The sequence below is a fragment of the Poeciliopsis prolifica genome, unplaced genomic scaffold, assembly GCF_027474105.1.
Source record: "Poeciliopsis prolifica strain line A6 unplaced genomic scaffold, Auburn_PproV2 SCAFFOLD107, whole genome shotgun sequence".
Taxonomy (NCBI): Eukaryota; Metazoa; Chordata; class Actinopteri; order Cyprinodontiformes; family Poeciliidae; genus Poeciliopsis; species Poeciliopsis prolifica.
The window spans coordinates 485,207-509,840 of record NW_026562482.1 but is presented as its reverse complement, the minus strand read 5'-3'; the positions used below and the strand labels follow the sequence as shown (position 1 = coordinate 509,840).

At 47.2% G+C, this 24,634-nt stretch overlaps 2 protein-coding genes across 2 annotated transcripts; both read right to left on the bottom strand.

The window, feature by feature from the left end:
- Positions 1-3,011: 3,011 nt before the first annotated feature.
- On the bottom strand, positions 3,012-11,924 carry LOC129354303 (TBC1 domain family member 13-like). Its single transcript, XM_055023808.1, is given in 15 exon segments — positions 3,012-5,974; positions 7,095-7,152; positions 7,239-7,399; positions 8,142-8,305; positions 8,371-8,460; positions 8,463-8,506; positions 8,508-8,578; positions 9,011-9,089; positions 9,091-9,168; positions 9,238-9,320; positions 9,548-9,647; positions 10,100-10,161; positions 10,372-10,412; positions 10,485-10,558; positions 11,788-11,924. Coding segments are annotated over 15 exon segments (1,194 nt in total). The 5' UTR covers positions 11,811-11,924; the 3' UTR covers positions 3,012-5,908.
- Positions 11,925-12,522: 598 nt separating this feature from the next.
- On the bottom strand, positions 12,523-23,509 carry LOC129354307 (protein zer-1 homolog). The gene is given in 17 exon segments (XM_055023811.1): positions 12,523-14,446; positions 14,909-15,011; positions 15,182-15,279; positions 15,503-15,691; positions 15,771-15,886; positions 15,966-16,085; positions 16,316-16,357; positions 16,508-16,723; positions 17,008-17,181; positions 17,256-17,402; positions 17,622-17,736; positions 17,810-17,867; positions 17,870-17,979; positions 19,118-19,572; positions 21,332-21,482; positions 21,556-21,771; positions 23,270-23,509. Coding segments are annotated over 16 exon segments (2,349 nt in total). The 5' UTR covers positions 21,723-21,771; positions 23,270-23,509; the 3' UTR covers positions 12,523-14,358.
- Positions 23,510-24,634: the final 1,125 nt, after the last annotated feature.

The following is a 24,634-nucleotide window of genomic DNA, read 5'->3' as shown; positions in this document are numbered from 1 at the left end:
CCTGGTGCCAAGTGCACATATGGACACCCTTATGCCTGAATATGATGTTTGTTATGGACAATCCGTGACGAGCACAGAAGTCCAACAACAGAACACCACTCTCGCGTTCAGATCGGAGGGAGCGTTCCTCCCAACCACACCCCTCCAGGTCTCACTGTCGTTGCCCACGTGAGCATTGAAGTCTCCCAGGAGAACGAGGGAATCCTTAGAGGGGGCACTCTCCAATACCCCCTCTAAGGACTCCAAAAAGGGTGGGTAGGCTGAACTGTCCTTTGGCCCGTCAGCACAAACGACAGTCAGAACCCGTCCCCCACCCGTAGGCAGAGGGAGGCTACCCTCTGGTTCAACGGGGTAAACCCCAACGTACAGGTGCTGAGATGGGGAGCAACAAATATGCCCCACCCCTGCTCGACGCCTCTCACCGTGGGCAACTCCAGAGTGGAAGTACATCCAGCCCCTCTCAAGGAGGGGGTTCCAGAACCGGAGTCATGCGTCGAGGTGAGACCGACTATTTGAGCTGTGGATCATTTGGTTCTCAACCAAATGATCAGGGTGAGAGTCTGCCAACAAGACACCTATCACTGATCTGATCTGGTCTTTATGGAAGCATGACAAGAAGAAAACCATCATTAAAGGAAACCATAATAATTCCTGTTCGCTGTTTGCTAGAATCCATGTTGGACACAGCAAAGACGTGGGAGAAGCAGCTTTGGTCAGACCAGAAGATAAATGGCAAAAATGCAAAATACCAGGAGATCCAATACTGTACATTAACAGACCATCCCAGTGTATGGTGGTGGCAGCATCATGCTCTGGGATGCTTCTCTTCATCAGGGAAGATGGTCAGGGTTGAAGTGGAAATGGATGAAGCCAAATACAGAGAGAATCTATGAGAATCTATAGACTGAGAATTATGTTTGTAATGTGACAAAATGGAAAAATTCAAGCAGTGCAAATAATTCAGAAAGCAAAGACCAGACAGACAACTGAGAGGAGGCGAGAAGGAGACGGGAAGGAGGCGAGAAGGAGGTGAAAGCAGCTCTGATTATCCTCATATTACATCATAATGTGATAATAACCTTTACCCTATAATGTTATCATCACAGGGAGATTTAGTTTTATACACAAACCTGCACATAGAGAAACTTTCCAAACAGGCCAGCAATTCATGAAGGGATGAAACTACAACAAGAGTAAAATGAAAGGCTCATGTTAAACCTATGATCATCTTAGCACTGATCAATTGTTTAATATTTATACAGCCAGGATTAAATTTAAATCATTCAAGCCTGAATCCACGTCTGACACTGCAGACGCAAAACCAGAGACGGAATCAGAAGGATTCCATCTCAGAACATGCAGCTTTCAGGTCAAACCCTTTAATAACGCAGAATTAAAAAAAAACTTTTCAAAACCTGATGCTTGTAAATATAACGAGGAACAGCAAATACCTGCAGCGATGAGGAAGAATGATAAGAATATTTCAAGTCAAATGACAACAGACTTTCCTTTTCACCTTCCAGGGTTTCCTCCAAAAACTTGTTGAAACCGATGGCAGGGTCATTAAGGTCATTAAGGTCATTAAGGTCATTAAGGTCATTCATCAGCAGCCTGCTGTGTGCTTGGGTTAAAAAATGTTAAGTTACCAAAATCCAGAGATGCACAATTAGGCATCATAATTCAGAAGTGAAAGCTTGAGGAACCAACATGCAGCTGGACAGACGGACAACTGATTCAGAACCTGAGATTCAGAACCTGAGATTCAGAACCTGAGATTCAGAACCTGAGATTCAGAACCCGCACAGCCAGTTCAATGGAGCATCTATAACCCAGAGCTTAGTCTGTGTTCACCGTCACTGAAGAATAAAAATCCATTTTTAAATAAACTAACATTTAGCTGTTGGGAGACAAATAAAGCCTGGTGGGCTGCCAGGCTGAAAACACTGGAGAAATTTGATTTCTGTCTATATTTCTAGTTCTATTCAGTGACTGTCTATATTTCTATGTTTCTCTGGGATCTTGGTCCGATGCCTCACTAGGACCCGTCCCCCGTTGGACCGACCCAACAAACCACGAAGCCTCTCAGGCTCCCAGGATCTCTGGGACGCTCAACCCCTGCACCACCACAAGGTGGCAGAACAGGCCAACTGATCTGGGAGAAGCCTGAAGGTGGCGCTCTACAGACAGCATATAAATTGAATTAGAATGTTTTCTCACATTCAGGGTCAAACAGGACCTGACCTCTCCTGACCTGTTGTGTCTCTGCTCTCCTCTCAGCTCCAGTCGTGGCTGATGGTTCAAAACCTCTCTGCCTCACGACAAACTGAGAATGCATGTGGTGACAATAGAGAGGAAAAACTAACAGGAAGACTCCTCCACAGAACCTCCAGAGGCTGAGTAGGAGAGGTCAACTGTCGTGACCCCTGGGGGGTTAGAAAGGACAGAGAGAGAAGATCTGCTGCAGGAGTTTCTGTTGGAGGAAAATTTCCCTCAAACTCCTGCAGTGGATTCATGTCTGTTGGTTCTACAAAGTAGCTGCATCTGAGAGAAACTGGGTTAAAAACACTAAACAGGATGCAGTGGATCATCTGGAGTTCATCTGAAACCTGCAAATAAATAAATGTTCACACTGCAATAAAATTACCTGTGACCTTTGACCTGCAGCTGATCTCTCGTTGTCCAGATGAAACCGCATGCGGCTGCGTTTTTTTCAACACCAAAATAAATTTATTCTGACGTTCTCGGTGCTTCAGCAGATTTTCTATCAAATCCTTTTTTACTCCAGTAATTTCCTGGACGTTTCACTTTCACTAGTTACAACGTGTTGAAGTCGCTTCACTCCTTCAGTTTTGTGGGAACTTTTCCTCCACCAGGTTTGAACGTCCTGGAAACCAGTTTGAGTGAAACTGGTTCAGTTCTTCTGATGGAACAAAATGGCCGACCGGCCTCAGCACCATTAAACCTTCACATGTTAAAAATACATTTTAAGGAACTAAATTAATTAGTCAAACATTTTGTCACTGTTTATTTTAATTCACATATGCAAACATGTAAAAACAATTTATATACAATTATTTTAAACACTGGAGAATATTACAAAAAATGTCATTTGAGTTTACAAAATGTAAAATCATGCAAATGACAAAAAGTTTTATTCAACAGACAGAAAAGCATCAGGAGAAATAAATACACGTTAAACTGATGAGGACGTTGTTGGTAACAAACCCTCAAAGTAAAAAGCTTCAGTTTGTTTCCGTCTGAATGTGAAGCTTTGCAACATCTGAGAAACTCAGAAACTTTTCCTGAACGGTTTGATCAAATTTGTCCCAAAAACCAGCAGCAGACCCTGAAAACGTTGCCAGAAACAAACAGATTCTGAGTCATTGGATCACAGAACCGGTTCTGGTTTCCATGTTCTTCATTTGTTCTGATCAAAAGGCTCCAATAACTTCAGATTCATTCAATATAAACCGACATTAACTGGGATTTTCTCAACATGATCAATCAGTTTTTGATCCTGATCCGGTTCGGTCATCAAACCAAACCGGATCAGGTTCAGGTGATACAGTCCATACCTTCTGCCCAAGTGGAGCCATCTAGTGGCTCAGCTTTAGATTGCACTTAAATCCACAGGATCCTGCAGGAGTTTCAGAGAAACTGCAGCAGAAACTGGAAAAATGTTCCTTTAATACGCCGTTAAGATGCATCACATGAAAAGAGCTTTAAGATGATCCTTCAGAAGATAAACATCTGGTGATGCAGTTAGTGTCATAAAGGCAGTTCAATAAAAACACTTTTGGCAAAAAAAAGTTTTTGTTGCTTTATGTTTAGAAGCAAAAAAATCTGATTTATATCCTGGATTTTAAAGAAACGTTTAAAAATACTCAGTTTTTAATGAGATGAACTTGAGTCCAAAAATCATCTAAAATCAAACCCTAATTTCATCATAACTTCCAGATTATTCCCATAAATCATTCAAGGTGCTTTGGACCAACAAGTTCTCCAGTTTTTATGCTTTTTCTCTCATTTCCAGAAACTTTAACTCAGATTCAAATCATCCAGAAAAATCATAGAAACTGAAATCATGATGGCAGCGTGGCGTCTAGCCAGTGCGCTAACATGATTAAAATGTTTCTTTACTGTTTAAATACACTCACTCCTTGTTAGCCGCTAGCATGGCTAACGCTAATTAGCAGCCTAACGATTTGTTCAGGTAAAACCAACATGTGGAGACAGATCAGTTTATTAAAGTCTAGATCTGGACTGAAAGTTTGTAGATGTGACCTCATGATGCTACAAACTAATAAATGATGCAGGTTCAAAAACAAACAGAAAATGCAACAGAAAAAGCCTGCAGATAAAAAAAATAAACAATCTTTCTCCCACAGAACAAAAGGGAAAATGCTGCAAACTGTAAAAATGAGCAAAAGCTGCAAACAAACTGAAGTGCTCCTAACCAGCAGGGGGCGCCTGGAGTCTGTCATATAACATGTTAACCTGCTGTGGTTATATAATGCAATACATTCTGAAAACATTGTGAAGTCAAACATCCTCTCTTTGTCCAGCTTTCTTCCAGTCGCCGCCCCCTGGTGGTCTGGAGGTCTTCAGGTTTATGAAGCCAGTTTGCAGCGTTTTCCATTCTGATTCATTTCCTGCTGAAATTTTACCAGCTCCGTTTCTCTGCTTTGCTTCCTCCAGAGGATCTGGACTCAGATCACTTCCTGTTTCCTCTGTTGACATTTTAAAATTTACACCATCATTAATATTTGGCTGCGACGTACATAATGACATGAAGTTCACCAGAAATGGTCTGTCCTGTGGACAACCGTCCTCCACTGTGAAGAGCGAAAAGCTGATCTGAACGGTTAATAATTTAATATTTGGAAATGTGACCATTAACTGACCTTCACTTTCTCTGCTGCCGGCGCTGAAGCTACAGATGAACTACGACTCTGAAATTATTGTTTAGAACTTCTTCTGTTTGCTGATTGGCCTAAAATTTTTCTGGAGGAATCCAAATCAAAGGGAGGAATCCCAGACTCTGCAGTGTGGAGCTGAGAATCGAGTGGAAGGAAACAGCCACTGTTTCCTGTGATGCAGCCATTTTGGTTTGCATTCAGGTTTTTGGCATTTGCAGCAGATTTACAGCCGTCAGTCACCAAAGTTCACTGGAAAAGGAGTCAAAACTGGACCGAGGCCTTCAGGAACGTCTGGAGAACCGTTGATTCAAACCAGTGAAAGATTTCAGGAACGTCTGGATCACAGGAAGTGGGTGGTTTAAAACTTTTGCACAATACTGACCAGAGGTTTCCTGTTAACTTGGGTTTGAACTGAAATCTGTTCTGACCATCAGAAAAACCATAAAGGCTGCAGCAGAACTGAGCTTCACCAGATATTAGTCTGCACCCGGAACCGAAAGCCAGGCCCAGAACCGAACCAGAACCCAGGGTCAAAGGTCCAAAACGTGCAGCAAGCCGGTCCGTCGGGTCTCATAGTGAAGTCCAACCCTGGTTCTGAGTATCTGGTACCAGCTGCTGGTTCTGGACCTTCAGAAATCCTGGAGGTTCTGTTGAGCTGAAAGACCGGTTCTGCTGAGCCCGACCCGGAGAAGCAGAACCAGAACCGGATGTTCTCCTGTAGAGAAGTTAAACACTGACAGGAAGTGGGTCTCGTCACTTCCTGCTCCATCAAGGTCCAAAAGGTTCTGATGATAAAAACCGAAGCAGACGATCTCTCCTCCAGCAGTCGTCTATAGTGTTGAAAGGTTTCGGCTCCTCCTCCAGACGATCAATGAAACGATATTTTCTGATCAGTTCGGAAGGAAGAGGAGGATCGTTGCCATGACGGACGATGAAGCAGGTTTGACCTTTGACCCGGCCCTCAGTCTGCCCTCCTACCTGGGCCCAGGTTAGCAGTTCTCCTGCAGGTCTTTGGCCTTGGTCAGGATGAGGTGGACGTCTGAGATGGGATAATCCTGCAGAGAGAAGAGATCCAGAAATAAACCAGAGCAGAAAATCCAGAAACTTTACCGAGAAATTCTGATCATAAACCAGAATATGAAGCAACGAGATGATGTTTGATTTTAAACTCTGAAATAAAACAATAGATCAATAAAACATTTTAAAACTGAATTCACATTTTGGATCAATAAGTTCTTTATTGATCTGGTTCTGGATGAACTTCCTTCAGTTTGATCAAACTGATCAGTTTGATCAGATGGAATATTTCTTCAATAAATTATTTTGACCTGATCACAAAAACACCAGCAACGAGGCGATTCACTCATTTATGACATAACAGATTAGAAACTAAATATTTTAATTATTTTGTCAAATATCAAAAGAACCAAGAATAACCATCTTCAAAATGTTGAACAAAGTCATTGATCAGATCAATAATCGGTTCCAGTCACTGATCAGATCAATAACCGGTTCTGGTTCCAGTCATTGATCAGATCAATAACCAGAACCGGTCATTGATCAGATCAATAACCGGTTCCAGTCATTGATCAGATCAATAATCGGTTCCAGTCACTGATCAGATCAATAACCGGTTCTGGTTCCAGTCATTGATCAGATCAATAACTGGTTCTGGTTCCAGTCAGGAGTTAAAAGCTCTCAGCGTTTCGGTTGTTTTTCAGTTTACTAGAACTTTGTTCCAGATTTGTGGTGAATAGAATCTGAATGCAGCTTCGCTCCATCTGGTTCTGGTTCTGGTTCTGGTCGCAGAACCAGAACCAGAACTCCTGAGAGACCTGGAGGGTAGCTATGACAACAGCAGCAGGTCTTTAAACGTTCAGCGAGATCAGATATAGAGACTAAACGTCTGAGAGTTTATAGAAGGCTGATTTTGGAACCATCTTTATGTGGCTCTGAAGGTCAAGGTCAGAGGTCAGCCTGGTTTCCAAATGGATGAACTGAAGCCATGTGACTCTAGAGCTATAACTTCAGATCAGAAAGTTTTGGCATATTCACATTTCTCTGCTGTCAGCATCTGATGAGGTCAGAGGTCAGCTGCTGACTAACCCCAGCACTGCGCCCTGAGGAACCCCACATGTGATGTTGGTTCATTCAGCAGGGGATCATGATCCTCACCTGCAGGAGCCTCATGTTGGTGGTGAAGTCTCCGGACAGCAAGCTGTCCCGGATCAGTCTGGACAGGAGGACAGAGAGACGGGTCAGAGTTCAGCTACAGTAACGGGTCGGGACCAGAACCCGGACCAGAACCCAGAGCCTCACATGAGCATGGCGCAGCAGACCAGCAGCAGGAAGTGGAAGCGGTCCCGGTCGGAGAACAGGGAGTCCCAGATCCGGATGACGTCCGGCAGCAGGAACTCCTGGGACAGCAGCAGGGTGAGCCAGCGGAAGGTGAAGTACTGAGGCTTGATGTTCTGCTCCTCCTGTGGGACAACACCAGAACCGGTTATGGGCCGGGCGGTACCAGGACCGGTTATGGGCCGGGCGGTACCAGGACCGGTCACGGCCCGGCGGGCGGCGCCAGGACCGGTCACGGCCCGGCGGGCGGTACCAGGACGTCTCGGGTCAGTTGGCGGTACCAGGACCGGTTTATGGCCGGGCGGTACCGGTCACGGCCCGGCAGGCGGTACCAGGACCGGTCTCGGGTCAGTTAACGGGTCCGAGGGTGAATAGAGAACTCAGTCTGAGTTCACAAGCTGATGTTAGCATGTTAGCATTGAGCTTCTACCTGCTACTGGGTCATAAACATCTACGCTCAGCCTGGAGGGGCAAATAAAGCCTGGTGGCTGCCAGGCTGAAAATCTGCTGGAAACCCTCATTTAAACACAAATGAATGAAAAAAAAACTAAATTTATTGGGATTTTTTTGATTAAATCATTTCTATTTAAACTTATTTTAAAATATAAATTAAATACATAAAAGTTTGATCTTTCCGGAGCGATTCCAGACCGGACCGGTTTGCTCCTCTTCCTCGGCGCGGTGGTACCAGTTTGAGGAAGAGGAGCGCTGCGCGGTGGTACCAGTTTGAGGAAGAGGAGCGCGGTGGTACCAGTTTGAGGAAGAGGAGCGCGGTGGTACCAGCATGAGGAAGAGGAGCGCGGTGGTACCAGCATGAGGAAGAGGAGCGCGGTGGTACCAGCATGAGGAAGAGGAGCGCGGTGGTACCAGCTTGAGGAAGAGCTCGTGGTCTTTGTCCCGCAGCATGGCGTAGACGCTCTCCATCCTGCAGGTGATGCCGCACTGAGAGTCGTCCAGACTCTTGATGAAGTTGTCGCGGTTCTCTGACATCAGGTTGGTGAAGCAGAAGAAGGTGTCGGCCTCGGCGTGCTCTGCGGGTCAGAGCACAGTCAGAACCAGAACCAGCACACCGGAACCAGAACCGGAACACCAGAACCTTTCCAGGAGCTGCTGGGGTCGGTGGCGAAGGTGTAGTAGATGGGGCCGACGATCTCGTTCATCCCCTGGACGTAGGCGATGCCGGGTTCAGCTTGGCGTAGATGAAGAGGATCCGCTCCACCACCTCCCAGTGCCTCGCTGCCGCTGGGCAGAACCTCGTACTCGTTGGACGGGTACAGGTTCAGAGCCTTCCCTGGAGAGCTGACCTGGACCCGCAGAACCAGGGACCGGGTTCAGGTCAGAGGTCAGAACCAGGAGGTTAGATAGAGAAGAACTAAATCGTTCTGATCCAGTTCCCACATATTAACAACAATAATATTGAACATTTCTTCTAAGTTTCTCTTTCTCACATCAGAAGCAAAACTTATTAAAATATATTGTTGGTATTTGAGGCAAGAAATAAATAAATGATTGTATTAATAAATACAACAATACATACGTTTTAACTTTTTGTTTAACATTTGTATTTTAAATAAATTTATTGGTTCCTTTATTCATCTGGTATCTTTGTGTCGATTGGTTTATTTTTCCCTTTATTTATAAATTAATACCACAAGAAATATTATTCATCTTCATAACTCAGAGACCAGAACCAGTTTTGTTCTGCCCAGTCAGAACAGCGCCCCCTGCTGACTCACGTTGGTGACTCCGCTCCGGTTCCGGTTCACGGTTTGGGCCTTCAGCGTGGTTTGCTCCACGCGGCGCCGCAGCGTCTCGCTCGTTCTGCGGGTCCAGGATCAGCTGGCACGGATAGTCTGTGGGCCGCTGGAAGAACGCCATGTCCGGGTACAGCCGCCTGCAGAACCGAGCCGGATCAGAACCGACCCGGACCAGAACCGACCCGGGAACCGGTCCGGGTTCTTACCTCACATCCTTGTCGATCTGCAGCAGAATCTCGTTATCCTTGAAGTACGTGTTCCAGCGGCTGTCCGGGTTCGGGTTCAGCGGCTGCAACGGAAAAAGTCCCGGTTCTGACTGGACCGGTTCTGACAGACCCAACTGGACCGGTCTACCAAAACCAGGTAGAACTGGTACAACTAGCTGGTACCAGTTCAACTAGCTGGTACCAGTTCTACTAGCTGGTACCAGTTCTACTGATTACGCAATCGGGGCCTTCCAGAACCATCCATCAGAATCAAAGCCAGAACCAGAACCAGAACCGGGTCAGTACTCACATGGTCCTCCAGCGTGACGTCGGCTCTGGACAGGCCCAGGTTGGCCTTGGCGATACCGGGCTGGATGATCATCTCTCTGAGGAACTGGGAGTAGACCTCTCTGTGGAGACAGGACCGAGGATCGGACCGGACCGGACCGGGAGCAGACCAGGACCGGACCGGTCTGAACCAGACAGTACCAGATAAGACTGGATCAGACTGGAACTTTTCTACTGAATGACAGGATCAGGCGGTTCTGATTCGGTATGGACCAGACCTCCAGGTCCGATATGCAACAGGACTCAGAACCAGCGAGTCGGGTCGTCCATCAGCTGATGCTGAACAAGCAGCTAATGATTATTACTAATCAATTATTTGGCTGATTGACAATAATCAATCATTGTAACAAAAAGGTTATTAACAGCAGGGTTCTGCAGAATCTGGATCGGCGGATTCAACCAGTGAAGCTTCTTCTTCTACCCAGTGAGCAGCGCTGGAGTTAAGCTCCGCCCCCTGCTGGCCGTTAGAGGCATGACAACCTGAAGCCCGACCCGCTCGGCCCGGTTCTCCTACCTCTGCTTCTTCAGGAAGGAATCCCATAACGTCTGGTCCAGAGGCAGGTAGTTCAGCAGAATCTGGAGGACAAACGAACCGGATCAGAACACGGCCGGTACTTTCCATCAGGAAACAGAAGTCATTACAATAAATACAACAGAAACGCAGGAAGTTCCGGGCCGGTCCTGGTCTAATCCTGGACCGGTTCCAGGCTGGTTGTGGCCTGTTCCTGGCCCGGTTCTGGACCGGTGTCTAAACCGGTTCTGGACCTTCCTGTGAGTGAAGCTCACCTTCCAGCACAGCGAGCGCAGTCCTTCCTCATGAGGGATTCCTGAGGGAAACAACCAGAGTCAGATAGAACCAATCAGAGCAGAGCGTCTACTGGCTGGAGGTCAAAGGTTACCGCTGAAGCTCAGCTCCCTCAGCGTCGTCAGGTTGATGCTTTCCTCTCCCAACGCCGATTTGAACTCTTGGATCCTGAGGAACAGAAACATTTATAGAATAAAGTAAGTAGAAGCAAATCAATCCTGGCCAAAGCCAAACATATTCTGAATAATAAATCTCTTCATATTCTATAAAACTCTCTGACTTTGCCATACTGAACATGTTCAGAGGTTTGGGGAATTAATGACTAAAGCTCTTACAGTTCCTACAGAAACATGACAATCATCCATAATGTTGGTTATGAGACCACAAACCCCTTAGCACTAAAATCTAAAACTCTTCAACTGAAGAGCTGCTGGAGTTTAAATTTGCTCTAATGATGTTTGAGGTGCTGTCTGAGCTGATGGACATGTTTTATGGAAGAGAAGGATAAAACTTCAACTCAAAGTGAAGGATTCGTAGTTTAGCAACAAGAAACAGCTTCTATGTTTCAATTCATGGGGTGAAATTATGGAACAAGTTAAATGGGGAGTTAAAGTCAAAATTTTATACAATTTAAAAGGAGCTTTAGGGAGATGATTTTCACAAGATATAGAAATATGGGTGACTGTTGGCACTAATGTGTTTCTGTAAACTGAGGCGAAGGCATACGAGTGTTTGGGATGGATGTATACATTCAGACATATATAAAATATGTAAAATGGACAATTAACCCATTTTTATTTTTGATAGGATTTATTAACGAGGGTCCAACTGAAAATATTCTATGAGTTTATGGGGTCAGAGTCATAAGTTTCTTACGTCTGCCTGCTCCTTTTCCAGCTTGTTAAGATTACTGTGAGGTAATCTTAACATCGTGACCTCTGACCTCAGAGGTCAGGATGGAGCGACTGATATTCTGATAAAAGTATATCGATAATCTATTTTGCAGCCTAATGCCCACATAAAGCTTCAGAAATCTTTTTAAAATAACCTGCAGCTGTTTATTTTTTTCACTCATGTTCGCGCACTCCTGTTTGCTTTTGATGACGTCAGCAGCTGGAAGCAGTCAGCTGATCTGCTAACAGGGAGCTAACGTGGCTAAACAAAGATCCAGCTGACTGACTCGAACCGTAAAAATGTTTAAAAAAACATTAAATGCTTAAAACGAGACATTAAGTCTGCTGTATTAATAACGGATGAGATTAAATTAGTCGTGTGTTGAACGTGAAGTTAGCCTTTGTTTGGTTAGCGGCTGTTAGCTCCAGCTAATTGATTTCTCTGCGTCCAGCTGCGTTTTTTCTCCGGCTGCCTCTGAGTCTCACCTGAGGAGGGAAACTCACCTGTTCTTGTAGGCAGTAGACATGTCTGGCAGGTGACGCGCTGCTTCCCTTTCAGCCTTTCTCCCAGAAACGGGAATGAATTATTGGACTCAGGCAAGTTAGCCTGCTGGAACTTCCGCCTTCTCAGCCAGCAGGCAGAGCGACGGCGGGCGACGAGGGACAAATAAGCACATGACACCGCATTCAGTTTGCGTCGGAATCTGGAACACCGTGACGTCATAGTCATACACAGCTTGGACAGATAAAACTAATTGTGACCTGATCATAAATCAGTATGTGATTCAATAAGCTGTGTAAAGTATTTAGGCGTGTTTATTTGAGTAATGGCCGCCGCGTTTCTACCAGTGGCAGCCATATTGTTTTGATTTCGAAGATGATTAATAAATGTGTGTTGTAATTGGATTTCTGATGACAGTGGATGTTTTTGTGGTGGATTTAATCTGAAGTCAGTGAGAAGAAAACTGGCTGAATTAAAAACATGAAGTGTTATACCGCCATCTAGTGGCAGAGGGATATAAAATGAAGTGAACTCATCAGAAACAAGTTTAATTTAGCTGCTAAACATTCAAATATTAAAATTAAGGCCCATTTTTTCACACGCACTTCTTTCAACAGAAATTCTGAACGTTAGACATTATTAAGAGATTAAAAATGTTATTCATTTCAACTATTTCATGAAAATAGTTACATGTGAAAATGAATCTCAAAGGTTAGATGTGTAAGTAAATCAGGATAAACATTTAAATTCTGCTGTTTATTTCATTTTTAAAGAACATTTTTGCTGCTGTAATTTATTAACTTATTATTAAATCTCGGCTGAATATAATCCAAAAGCAGCAGCTTGTTTAACCACTCCATGTTTATTGCTTATTCATATTTTTACATTAAAGTCATGAAGCTACTGAGATCAACAGAAACGGAACCGTTTGTTTTTCATTTGGGATCGAACTCGTCAGCAGTGAGAATAAATCAACAATAACAGAAATCATCAGGATGAAACCAGAACCCATAAATAATCACAAACAGTCGAGTTTTCTGTTCACCTGCAAAACAATCAGACGGAAACGCTGCTCTTTTTCTGCTGGGTCCAAATACTGCGCAGGAGCCGGAACTGCTGATCAACCCCCGATCCGATCAGAGCGATTGGATCAATAACAGAACCAATGACAACAAGGAACCAAAACCCAGACTGGAGAAATCAGAGAAAACGTCAACAGAACCAGGAAGGGAATCAGAAAACAGAGAAATCCTGGTGAAGGTTCTGGGATTAACGGGATTATTTAACCCGACTGAAGTTCTGAGAACTGAACCAAGATGGAGGAGCATCTCTGGACCGGACCGGACCGGACCGCCGTTTCTGATTTCAAAAACATTATCATTATTTCATACTAATCTGTTCTCAGATCTCTGGAATAATCTCAGATATTCTGGATTATTCAGACATGCCAGCTGTCTTTCTAAGAGCAAAGGCTTGAATCTCTGAGGCTGTTTGGATCAGAACCAGACCAGAGTCCAAATGCGCTTCCCTGTTTGGGCTGAAAAATCCAGAACTCCACCAAACTGCAGATGTGAACATGATTTTAATGAGAAACCCGGTTCCGTTTGGACCTCCATCAGAAACATCAGAACGGGTCACGGGGAGTTTGTCTGATCCGTTTTCCAGTTCAGAGTGATGACGGTTCTGACTCGGGTCTTTCTGTCTCCTTCCAGCAGGACTTCCTGGTTTTGGACCAATCAGAGCCCAGAGAGCGACGCCCAGTCTGATTGGTTCTGGACAACCGGACCTGATGGTTCTGTTCAGGCTGGTTCCTAAAGTTCAAAACATTTTCAGTTTTCACACAGAGAGCGTTTGTCTCCCCCGGTGGCAACCAGTGACTCTGCGTTTTAAGAATGACTCAGCAGTTTCTCAGACGATAACCAAAGGAATCGAGACGAACAGGAAGGAAGTGAAAGGGAACCGGATACGACCCGGAAACGAGCCGAGTCACTGGGTCAAGCCTCTAATTGGTTCCTGTTATTTTAACTGGTTCCATTGGTTTGAACTGGTTCCGGTTCTGGTTCTGTCCAGGGCTGCTGGTGTGGATGGTCGGCGCTGACAGCAGATCATTTCCGTTTAAATATTGTGAAGTCATGAGTGTTTACAGCCGTTTATAAAACATCCACACAGTAAAAGAAGAAACCCACACTGAATATTTACATATTTAACAACAAGTCCAGCGCTGGACCGGGTCAGACTGGACCGGGTCAGACCGGACCGGGTCGGATCGCAGGCGCTAACAGAGGAGGAAAAACCAGTCCTATCTGAGAACTGGAGATCTGTGCTACTCCTCCACACACACACACACACGCACGCACGCACGCACGCACACACACACACACACACACACATACACACACACACACACACACACACAGCCCTCCCGACCCAAACATGGCGGCTCCTATGATGCGTTCGGGTTCAGAAGTCGCTCTGCTCTACGAAACAAGAGGAAACGGGAAAAGAAGCAGAAACCAGCCGGTTCTCCTCAGCTGGACCCGCTGCAGACGAGGAGTTCTGGTTCTGGTTCTGGCTCAGCCTCTCTGGCCGTAGTTGGCCTCCTGGCCGTTGTTCGTCTCCATCGGATCCTCCTTGAAGTTCTCACACTGCTCCATCACCTTCCTGGAGAACAGCAGGGGGCGCCATAATGAGTCCAAGGAAACTAAACAAACCCGACCGAACTGGACCGGACCAACCAGGCTACACAGAGTCAGATGTTCTGGCTGGAGGAAACAGGAAATGTTCAGTAAACCTGTTTCCATCTCACTGGCAGCTCACTAACTAAACCACCTACAGGGGGCGCAAGCACCTCTCGGCAATACCAGGTTATTTCAACATATGGATAAAATCATTGACAGAAATATGGCTAATGATGAAAGTGGTAAATTCAGCCTCTTAACTACATTATATTCATGTCAGAAACTTTGACTATGCAGCAGCTCCAGGTTTGGTTTAAATTCGTTTCTCTGACAGGAAGCGAGGTTTTAGGAGCGACTCCTTGTGATTCGTCTCTATGCAGACGACTCTGTTGTTGCTCCAGAAAGACAGCAGCGCTAAAGGTTAAGAATAAAAGTTGAGTCTCACCTCGCCATCTCCTTGGTCTCTGGCTGGGAACTCTCCAGCTCAAGAACTTTCTCCAAAAGACTAACGCCGCCTTCCTTTATCAGCAGCGGACAGTATTTACTGGCTGCAGACGGAAACAGACAGAAATAAATCACGGAATGAGTTAAACACTGAACAGTTAGCATCTGAAGCTAAAAGATCAGATTGTTCTACATAAATCTCATGAGCTGCAGCGTCAGGGCAGCGTTTACCCAGCAGTCATCATGTTGTCGTGTTCATCAGGTGGATACTCACGGTAAACCGACACCAGGTTGTAGAGCGCCCAGGTGGCCCAGTGCTGGCTGACCGGGGCGATGCTCTGAGGGAGCAGCCGCAGGATCGGCTCGAACGACCTGCAGGGCGAGACCTGACCGTCAGCACCAGGCAGCACACACAGCTTCTAATTACAGATCTAGATCTAATTACAGATCTAGATCTGCATTTCTACACAGTCTGGAGGTTTGATCCTCAACAAAAATAAAAACATCAGCTCACAACAAGATTCAGATTCAGCCTGGTTCTAACAAGACAGACCGATAGCAGCTCCTCCACTACTAATTGACCTTTGACCCTGACCTGTAGTTGATGTTGCGGCGGGAGCTGACGTCCCAGCTCTGGATGGCGTCCCACATCCTGTCCATGACGGCGTCGCGCCGCGGCTCCTCCATGCTCCACACCTGGGGCCCGTCGAACATGATGTGGGACAGAACGCCGCAGGCGTTGTAGGAGACCTCGATGCCGTCCGCCTTGCTCTCCAGCAGGTTGCTGCAGCGGAGGGAGGGTACAACGTTAGGACGCCCCCACGCCGCCCCTCGCCGCCCCCTGCTGGCCGGAGGACTCTCACCTGAACACGGTGATAAACTGAGGCGTGAGCAGCTGCGGCCGCAGAGACTTCACCTCCGCCACGTTACCCAGAAGCCCCAGCATGTTGCGGTGGAGCTCCTGCTTGTCTGGAAACTCCTGCAGATCAGAACCAGGTAAGACATCGGCTGCTCAGAGCTGCCGCTCTTCTCCACGGGTCCTCCAGGTGGCGCCTCACCTCCAGACACTCCAGGAAGAGGCTCATGCCGCGGCAGTTCAGGAACATCTGGCAGTTATCAGGCGTCTCATCGGTGATGTTCCAGAGAGCGCTCCAGGAGAACTCCATCACCTGGTCGCACTGCAGGCACACACACACACACACACCGTTACACACACACACACACACACCGTTACACACACACACACACACACACACACACCGTTACACACACACACACACACACACCGTCACACACACACACACACACACACACACACACACACACACACACACACACACACACACACACACACACACACACACACCGTTACACACACACACCAGCAGCCCGACGGGCCGACACTCACCGTTCGGTCCTGCAGCTTCTTCTGGATCAGGTTCAACATGGTCTGAGAGGAAACACTCAGTTAATAGCAAAACCAACAACTACACCTCAGTTCACTACATACAGGTTAATCCCAACCCTAACCCGGTGATCCTGGTGACCCCATTGACCTCATTGACCCCGGTATCCCAGCAGGCGTCCCATGCGGCGTTACCTTGACGAAGCCCATCTTGCCCACGGCCTCCTTGTGGTGGTTGTCCACCTGGCAGACCAGCGCGTTGCAGAGATGAACGGCGATCCTCTGGATGGACTCGTCCTGCCGGGCCGGCTCCAGGATCTTCAGCAGCAGCTGGTTGACCCGGCTGTACTGGAACTCCAGCTCCTCCGGGATGCTGAAGTTGCAGAGCGTCAGGCAGCAGTTCCTCTGCACCTGCAGCAGAGACGCCTCAGCACCATGGCCCCGCCCCCCGGTGGAGCCCCGCCCCCCTCCCCATGGTAGAACCCCACCCCCTGGTGGAGCCCCGCCCCGCTGGAGCCCCGCCCCGCTGGAGCCCCGCCCCCCCGCTGGAGCCCCGCCCCGCTGGAGCCCCGCCCCCCCGGTGGAGCCCCGCCCCCCTCCCCATGGTAGGACCCCCCCCCTGGTGGAGCCCCGCCCCCGGTGGAGCCCCGCCCCGCTGGAGCCCCGCCCCCCGGTGGAGCCTCCCGCTGACTTACGGTGACCTCCTGGTACTGCTCCATCCCGTTCAGAACCACCTGGATGACGTCGCGGCGCAGGCGGACGCTCTGGTCGCTGCGGTACTCGGTGTTGGTCAGGTAGAAGAGCGCCGCGCTGCCCGTCACCTGGATGCTCTTATCGTACTTATGGCACTTCAGGGCGGCGATCACCAGCTGCACACAGGGAGAGGAAACACGTGAAGGGCTGAGGGGTTCTGGTTCCGGCCCGGTTCTGACCCGGTTCTGACCTGCAGGGCCCGCAGCAGCTGGCTGCAGTGCTGTATCCGGGCGATGTCGAACAGCTGGTTGATGGCTTTGTGGGCGAGCTCCGGGCGAAACTCGGTGTAGGCTTCGATGGCGTTCAGAACCTGATCCTCGTTCTTTGACCCGGTAACCTGAGGGGTCAAAGGGCAACACAGAGGAGAGGTCAGCAGAACCGCTGCTGAACCGGTCCAGAACCTGGTTTAAACTGAACTTCATCCCAGTTTTCTTCTGTTTTAAGCTTTATTGGGATATTTTTAAACTCTGATCTTTTGTTTCTGATGTTTGTTTTGGCCGCGATGGAGCAGGAAGTGACGGGTCGGTGATGCGGACGGTTCTGGTTCTGCTGGTACCTTGTAGGCCGGGATGTGTGTGACGTTGCACAGCGTCGTGTCGTAGAGGCCCAGGAACTGCAGCGGCCTCTTCAGCTCCTGCAGCGGGTAGATGCTGCTCTTACATGGCTCGGTGCTGCAGGAGACAGACAGGCGTCAACCTGGGGGAACCGGACCGGAACCGGGTCAGAACCGGGACCGGAACCCACCTGGGCCGGCCCACGGCCTCCTCGAAGTGCGGCATGGTGCAGTTGTCCAGCATGATGTACCGGAGATGTCCAGGGAGACGAGGTGGAGCCGCTGCACCAGAACCGTCAGGATCTTCCGGGTCATCTTGAACTTCACGTTCCGCCGGCTCTCCCGGGACAGGTCCAGATGTCTGCAGAGCCGGGTCAGAGGTCAGAGGTCAGAGTGTCAACAGCAAGACCACAATAAACACAAACCAAACAGCAAGAAGCTTTAAAACCCAGAGAATCTGGGCCGGTTCTGTTGTGGTAGGAAAACATCTGCAGCCGCTGGTTAGACTGGTTAGACTGGTTAGACTGGTTAGACTAGTTAGACTAGTTTGGCCATCAGGACGGTTTCCAGCTGCGACTCAGTTTATCTGATTTACACGGTCACAACATGACCACATCAGGAAACCAGTTAAACCAGTAAACACCAAGAAGATCCTCCACTGGTTCCAGTTAAACCAGTAAACACTCAGCTGATCTTCCACTGGTTCCAGTTAAACCAGTAAACACTCAGCTGATCCTCCACTGGTTCCAGTTAAACCAGTAAACACTCAGCTGATCCTCCACTGGTTCCAGTTAAACCAGTAAACACTCAGCTGATCTTCCACTGGTTCCAGTTAAACCAGTAAACACTCAGCTGATCTTCCACTGGTTCCAGTTAAACCAGTAAACACTCAGCTGATCTTCCACTGGTTCCAGTTAAACCAGTAACACTCAGCTGATCCTCCACTGGTTCCAGTTAAACCAGTAAACACTCAGCTGATCCTCCACTGGTTCCAGTTAAACCAGTAAACACTCAGCTGATCCTCCACTGGTTCCAGTTAAACCAGTAAACACTCAGCTGATCCTCCACTGGTTCCAGTTAAACCAGTAAACACTCAGCTGATCTTCCACTGGTTCCAGTTAAACCAGTAAACACTCAGCTGATCCTCCACTGGTTCCAGTTAAACCAGTAAACACTCAGCTGATCCTCCACTGGTTCCAGTTAAACCAGTAAACACTCAGCTGATCTTCCACTGGTTCCAGTTAAACCAGTAAACACTCACCAGATCCTCCACTGGTTCCAGTTAAACCAGTAAAGATTGCTGCGTTCCCATCAGCTTCGCTTCAGGAACAGGAAGTGGCTGAGCATCAGGACTTCCTGTAGGATCAGATGCTCTGAACTGAATCATAGTGAAACTAAAAGCGGGCCGACCCCTGACCTCTGACCCCTGACCTCTGACCCCTGAGCCTCAGCATGACTATGACTCTGGCTTCAGATCTCCCAGCATGCTCTCCTCCTACCTGAGGTTGACCAGCTCCAGCACGGTGCCGATCACTTCCTCCGACAGATCCACGTTGTAGAGGACGAGCGAGGCCAGCCGCTCCCTCCACTGCGTGAGGAAGGCCGCCCCCTGCAGGCGGACGTTGGACAGGTCCAGCGCGGTGACGGAGCGCAGCGGCCGCAGCAGAGACTCCGCCTCCACCTCGTCGGGCAGCTGGCCCAGGTTCAGCAGCCGCAGCCGGTCGAAGCCCTGGAAGCTGAAGTCCGTCTCCAGGGCCTGCCGGGCGGCCGGCACGTCCTCGTCCTCGTCCTCGGAGTCCTCCGTGCAGGCCAGCGGGGCGCCGCCCTTCCTGTAGAAGATGTTACTGCAGCCAAACAGGCAGAGAGACACCAGAGTCTCCCGGAAGCTGGACAGAGTCTTCAGGCTGCGGGACGACAGGCTGTTGCAGTAGGTGAGATGGAGCTCGATCAGGTCCTGGAGGGAGGGAGACTGGTTTAGACTGGTTTAGACTGGGTTAGACTGGTTTAGACTGGTTTTATAGAATGTTATACTGGTTTAGACTGGTTTAGACTGGGTTAGACTGGTTTAGACCGGTTTAGACTGGGTTAGACTGGTTTAGACTGGTTTTATAGAATGTTATACTGGTTTAGACTGGTTTAGCCTGGGTTAGACTGGTTTAGACCGGTTTAGACTGGATTAGACTGGTTTAGCCTGGGTTAGACTGGTTTAGACCGGTTTAGACTGGATTAGACTGGTTTAGACTGGATTAGACTGGTTTAGACTGGGTTAGACTGGGATAGACTGGTTTAGACTGGGTTAGACTGGTTTAGACTGGTTTAGACTGGGTTAGACTGAGTTAGACTGGGTTAGACTGGTTTTATAGAATGTTTTACTGGTTTAGACTGGTTTAGACTGGGTTAGACTGGTTTAGACTGGGTTAGACTGGGATAGACTGGTTTAGACTGGGTTAGACTGGTTTAGACTGGGTTAGACTGGGTTAGACTGAGTTAGACTGGGTTAGACTGGTTTTATAGAATGTTTTACTGGTTTAGACTGGTTTAGACTGGTTTAGACTGGGTTAGATTGGGATAGACTGGTTTAGACTGGGTTAGACTGAGTTAGACTGGTTTAGACTGGTTTAGACTGAGTTAGACTGGGTTAGACTGGTTTTATAGAATGTTTTACTGGTTTAGACTGGTTTAGACTGGGTTAGACTGGTTTAGACTGGTTTAGACCGGTTTAGACTGGGTTAGACTGGGTTAGACTGGTTTAGACTGGGTTAGACTGGTTTAGACTGGTTTAGACCGGTTTAGACTGGGTTAGACTGGGTTAGACTGGTTTAGACTGGGTTAGACTGGTTTAGACTGGTTTAGACTGGGTTAGACTGGTTTAGACTGGTTTAGACGGGTTAGACTGGGTTAGACTGGGATAGACTGGTTTAGACTGGGTTAGACTGGTTTAGACTGGTTTAGACTGGGTTAGACTGGGATAGACTGGTTTTATAGAATGTTTTACTGGTTTAGACTGCAGCAACTTTGTAATGTTAATAAAAAAAATTTTAATGTTCATATTTAATTGAGAATAAATATGAACGATTTACGATTTTAATAAAAGTGAAATCTGAAGCTTTAAATCTGTGCGTCTCTAAAGAAAACAATTATTTCTGATTGTTTCTTGAATTAGAAACTTGAATCCAGATCAGATTTAAAGAGCTGGTGAACTAGATAAACTGTCTGAATCTGTCATTAGAGGTTAGACTTCAATGTTTCTGAGCAAAATGTGACGTTTTTATGTAAATTCTGCAACATCTCAGTCTCAAACTGCCCTCTATGGTCTGAATGATGGTACTACAGGTTAATTTAAAACCCTCTCACTCAGATACGCCCCTGCTGCGAGTCAGGAGTTTCACATGTCGCTAAATTTGTCTCTAGTCGTTTCTTGTTGAAAACAGTCAGTAAATCTAAAGAGAAAACTCGGAGTTTTCTTGTGCTGACCACGCCCCTCAGCGTGTTTAGGCCCCGCCCACTTTGGAATCTTTCTGAGTTGGTGAGGGGGCGGAGCTTAGCTCCACTTCAAACTAACTAAAACTAAAACATTTTGCCTTTAACAGTCTGCTAGTTTACTGCATTTTCTGTAATAACATGTTATTTTCTATTTAAGATTAGTTTATTTGCATATTTTGAAACCTGCAGCCTGTTTAATGGTCAGAGTGTCGGACGAGTCGTAGCTCCACCTGCTTCCTGATGGCCTCCAGGTCCCGGTCCCGGACGAAGTCCTCCCTCAGCTGGACCCGGGTCAGCCTGGTGCTGCGCGGGTCCGAGAACAGCTGGAAGAAGCTCTCCTCCGGCTCAAAGTTGCTGTCGGTGTGGACCAGCTCCATGTACCTGCAGGAGACAGGAAGTCAGAGTGGCGGCGGCAGAGCGCGTCCAGGCGCCGAGCGGCCGGCGGTCTCCGTACGTGTTGACGAGTTTGTCGCAGATTTCGCTGGGCAGGAAGATGTCGGCGCGCATGCAGAGCTTGTTCCTGAAGCCCTGGTAGCACATCGTCTTCCTCAGGTTCCTCAGGCAGAACACGGTGGCCAGCGTCATCAGGCTGTCCGGGTCGTCGCCCGCTTTGGCTGCCATGTTCGCCCCGCGCTGCTGGCTCAGGTCGGAGACGGGCAGAACAGAGGACCTGAAGGAGGACGGGCAGAACGTCAGGAAGGGAAACCAAATGTTCAGACGGGAAGAAAAGGTTCAAATGATTAAAACGATTAAACTGACTAAACATCCCATCAGCTGAGCAGCAGCGGCTCTGATCCAGAAAACCTCCAATTCTAAAGAGGGAAGAAATGATCTAAAGATAATCCCAGATTAACAGGAAGTGGTTTTAAAACCAGCAGAAGAGAAGGATGAAGAAAAACTTTTAAAAAAAAACAGAAGAAAAATCTGAACAAGTATACAATATAACAAGCCCAGATTATCACATGAAGAATAGTCGTAATAATATGAAAATTAAAATTCAATATAAAAAATAAAGTCAGAATAACATGAGGATTATGTTATAATCCTCATGTTTATGGGGGATATATATATATTATAACTTGTTTATGGCAAGTTATAATATTAGGATTAAAGTTGTAATTATTGTATTTTTACTTTTTACCAGCAGGTGAAAATGAGAAACGCTGAAAATTTTGTGGAGTTAAAATATGCAAAAAATAAAACACTTCATCTTTTAACACATCAAATCATTATCATCACCATCATCATCATCATCATCATCATCATCATCATCAGGATTGTGAAAGGACTGAGTCTGACTTAGAGGTCAGAGGTCATGGATGGGTCCTGGAGGAAAACCTGAGACTAGACTGAAGGTTCAGCTTCCAGCAGGAGATATTATGGGATGGATTAGATCAGCGCAGATTCATGGCATAGCATGGCCTAGTCAAAGTCCATTCCTGAATCCAGAACCTGGAACCTGCCTTCAGATGTTCTCCATCCAACCTGAGCTGAGCGTTTAATCTGCAGTGGTGGATGTGTCATTTTTTCCTTCCACTTAACTTTGAAAACAAAGTGAAGTTTATGATGAGAGAGGAAGAGTTCATAGGTCATGCTGAGGTCACATTAAACATTAACATGTTTGATATAAATAGAGCCTCTCAGCTGTTAAACATGAGCTGAAAGTAAAACCTGAAGTCTGGAGCTCAGATTATTTCAATCTTAATCAGATTATTAATAATTAACCTGAATGAAACCGATCATCTCAAATCATTTGTAATCCTGGATCAATCAGATCCGGAGCCTGCGGGTCGGTCCGAACCAGTTCGGTGACCCGGTTTGTTCGGTTCTGAACCCTGAGATGAACTGAAGGAGAAACAGTTAGCAGTTAGCAGGCTAGCCGCTCCGCTAGCTGCTGGCAAACTGGACCGGAACCTGTGACCCGGCAGAACCGAACCGGGTCAGGAGCTGGTGTTCGGCCCGGTTCGGACTGTCCGCCTCACTCCGCCCCCGGTTCGGGTTCTCGGTTCCTTTAGCTCGCTGCTAGCGCTGACTTTCCTAGCCAAACTTAGCAGGGAGCTAACAGAACCGGACAGCTGAGCTGGATCAGACCGGCTGGCGGACCGGGTCAGCGGGGCCGAACCGCGGCTCGGCCCGGTCCGGGTTCCGCCAGGTGAGCCGGAGCCTACCTGGGCTTCGGTTCCTGGTGACGGGCTCGGTGAAGCTGCTTTCAGTCCTCAATCATCTGATTTTCGCTTTCGTCCCGATGTCAACAAACAGGCTCCGCCCCCTCCTCTTCCTCCTCCTCTTCCTCTGCTCCCACTTCCGGTAGCTGTCATCACGGAGCAGCTCCCTGCGCCGCTAACTCACCTCCGCCACCAGCATGCTGGCAGCAAGGCGGCCATGTTGGAGGGTTAGGAGTTAAACCTGGAGCAGAGCCTGCAGGGCCGGTCCGAGGCTCTGTGGGGCCCAGAGCACAGTTTCAGTTGGGCCCCCATTCCAACATGTCAGCTATGAAGCCTGCAGTGTAATGACAACAATGAAAGATTTATAATCAGATTGATTAGCTTCTTTATTGATAGAGAATCACAGTCAGAAAGATCGGATCCAACATGGAGACGCCAAAGAAGACAATGTTCAGTTTCTCTTCCTAAGATTGCTTTGAGCTTTACTTTGCATCAGGAAACGGCAGGTTTAGTCCTTTCAGAATAAAGTACCCAGCGGCTACAATGTGTCAGGAAGCTGATCATTCCTCCTGCTGTGGATCAAAAGATCTGCAGTAGCAGTCAGTCTACCAACGATCTGAGGAGTCCTCTGACTGAAGACTGTTGGTGCACAGCAGTCTCATGCTAACATGCTAACAGCATGGCTCCATCAGTTTTTAGCTGGCTCTGCTGATCCTGCTCCTTTGCTTTTGCTCCTCTTTAAACCTGACTGTCCGTTTGGCTCCAGAGACGTGAAGGAGACGGTTTTCTTCCTTCTCCTTTTGCTCTGCATCCATTAAGATGCCGCCTGTAAAAACACCGAGAAATCTTGTTGCCATGGTTATCATCACATCATCATAGAAACTGGCTGACAGTATAAAAGTAAAAACCCTTCCAGCTGTTTGCATCCAGAACCAGGACAGATGTGCAGCACAGCGCTGCTCTAGAATCAATGTTCTACTGATTCTAGAGCAGAAACACATTTTATTTAAATTCTGACTCATTTGGTTTCATTTCACTGCAGCTCTGATATTTTCCAAATAAAACTTTTAAACCTGTTTCATTTTACTATTGTACTGCAGATGCTACCGCTAATGCTACCATGAGATTCTGCAAATGGTGACATTAATGCATCAGCTGTTCACTTTAAATGAAGTTTATTGTTGTGTTTTCTCTGATTTTCATGTTTTTATTACATTTTTCTTCATCTGTGGTTTTAATTTAGAACCGAACTGTAAACTAAACTTATAACTAAATTTGATTGGATTCTTTATATGGATGTTATGTAGTTTACATGTTTGGTGTTTAATAGTTTATAAATGTGTTAGGCCTATACTTGTTTTTTATATA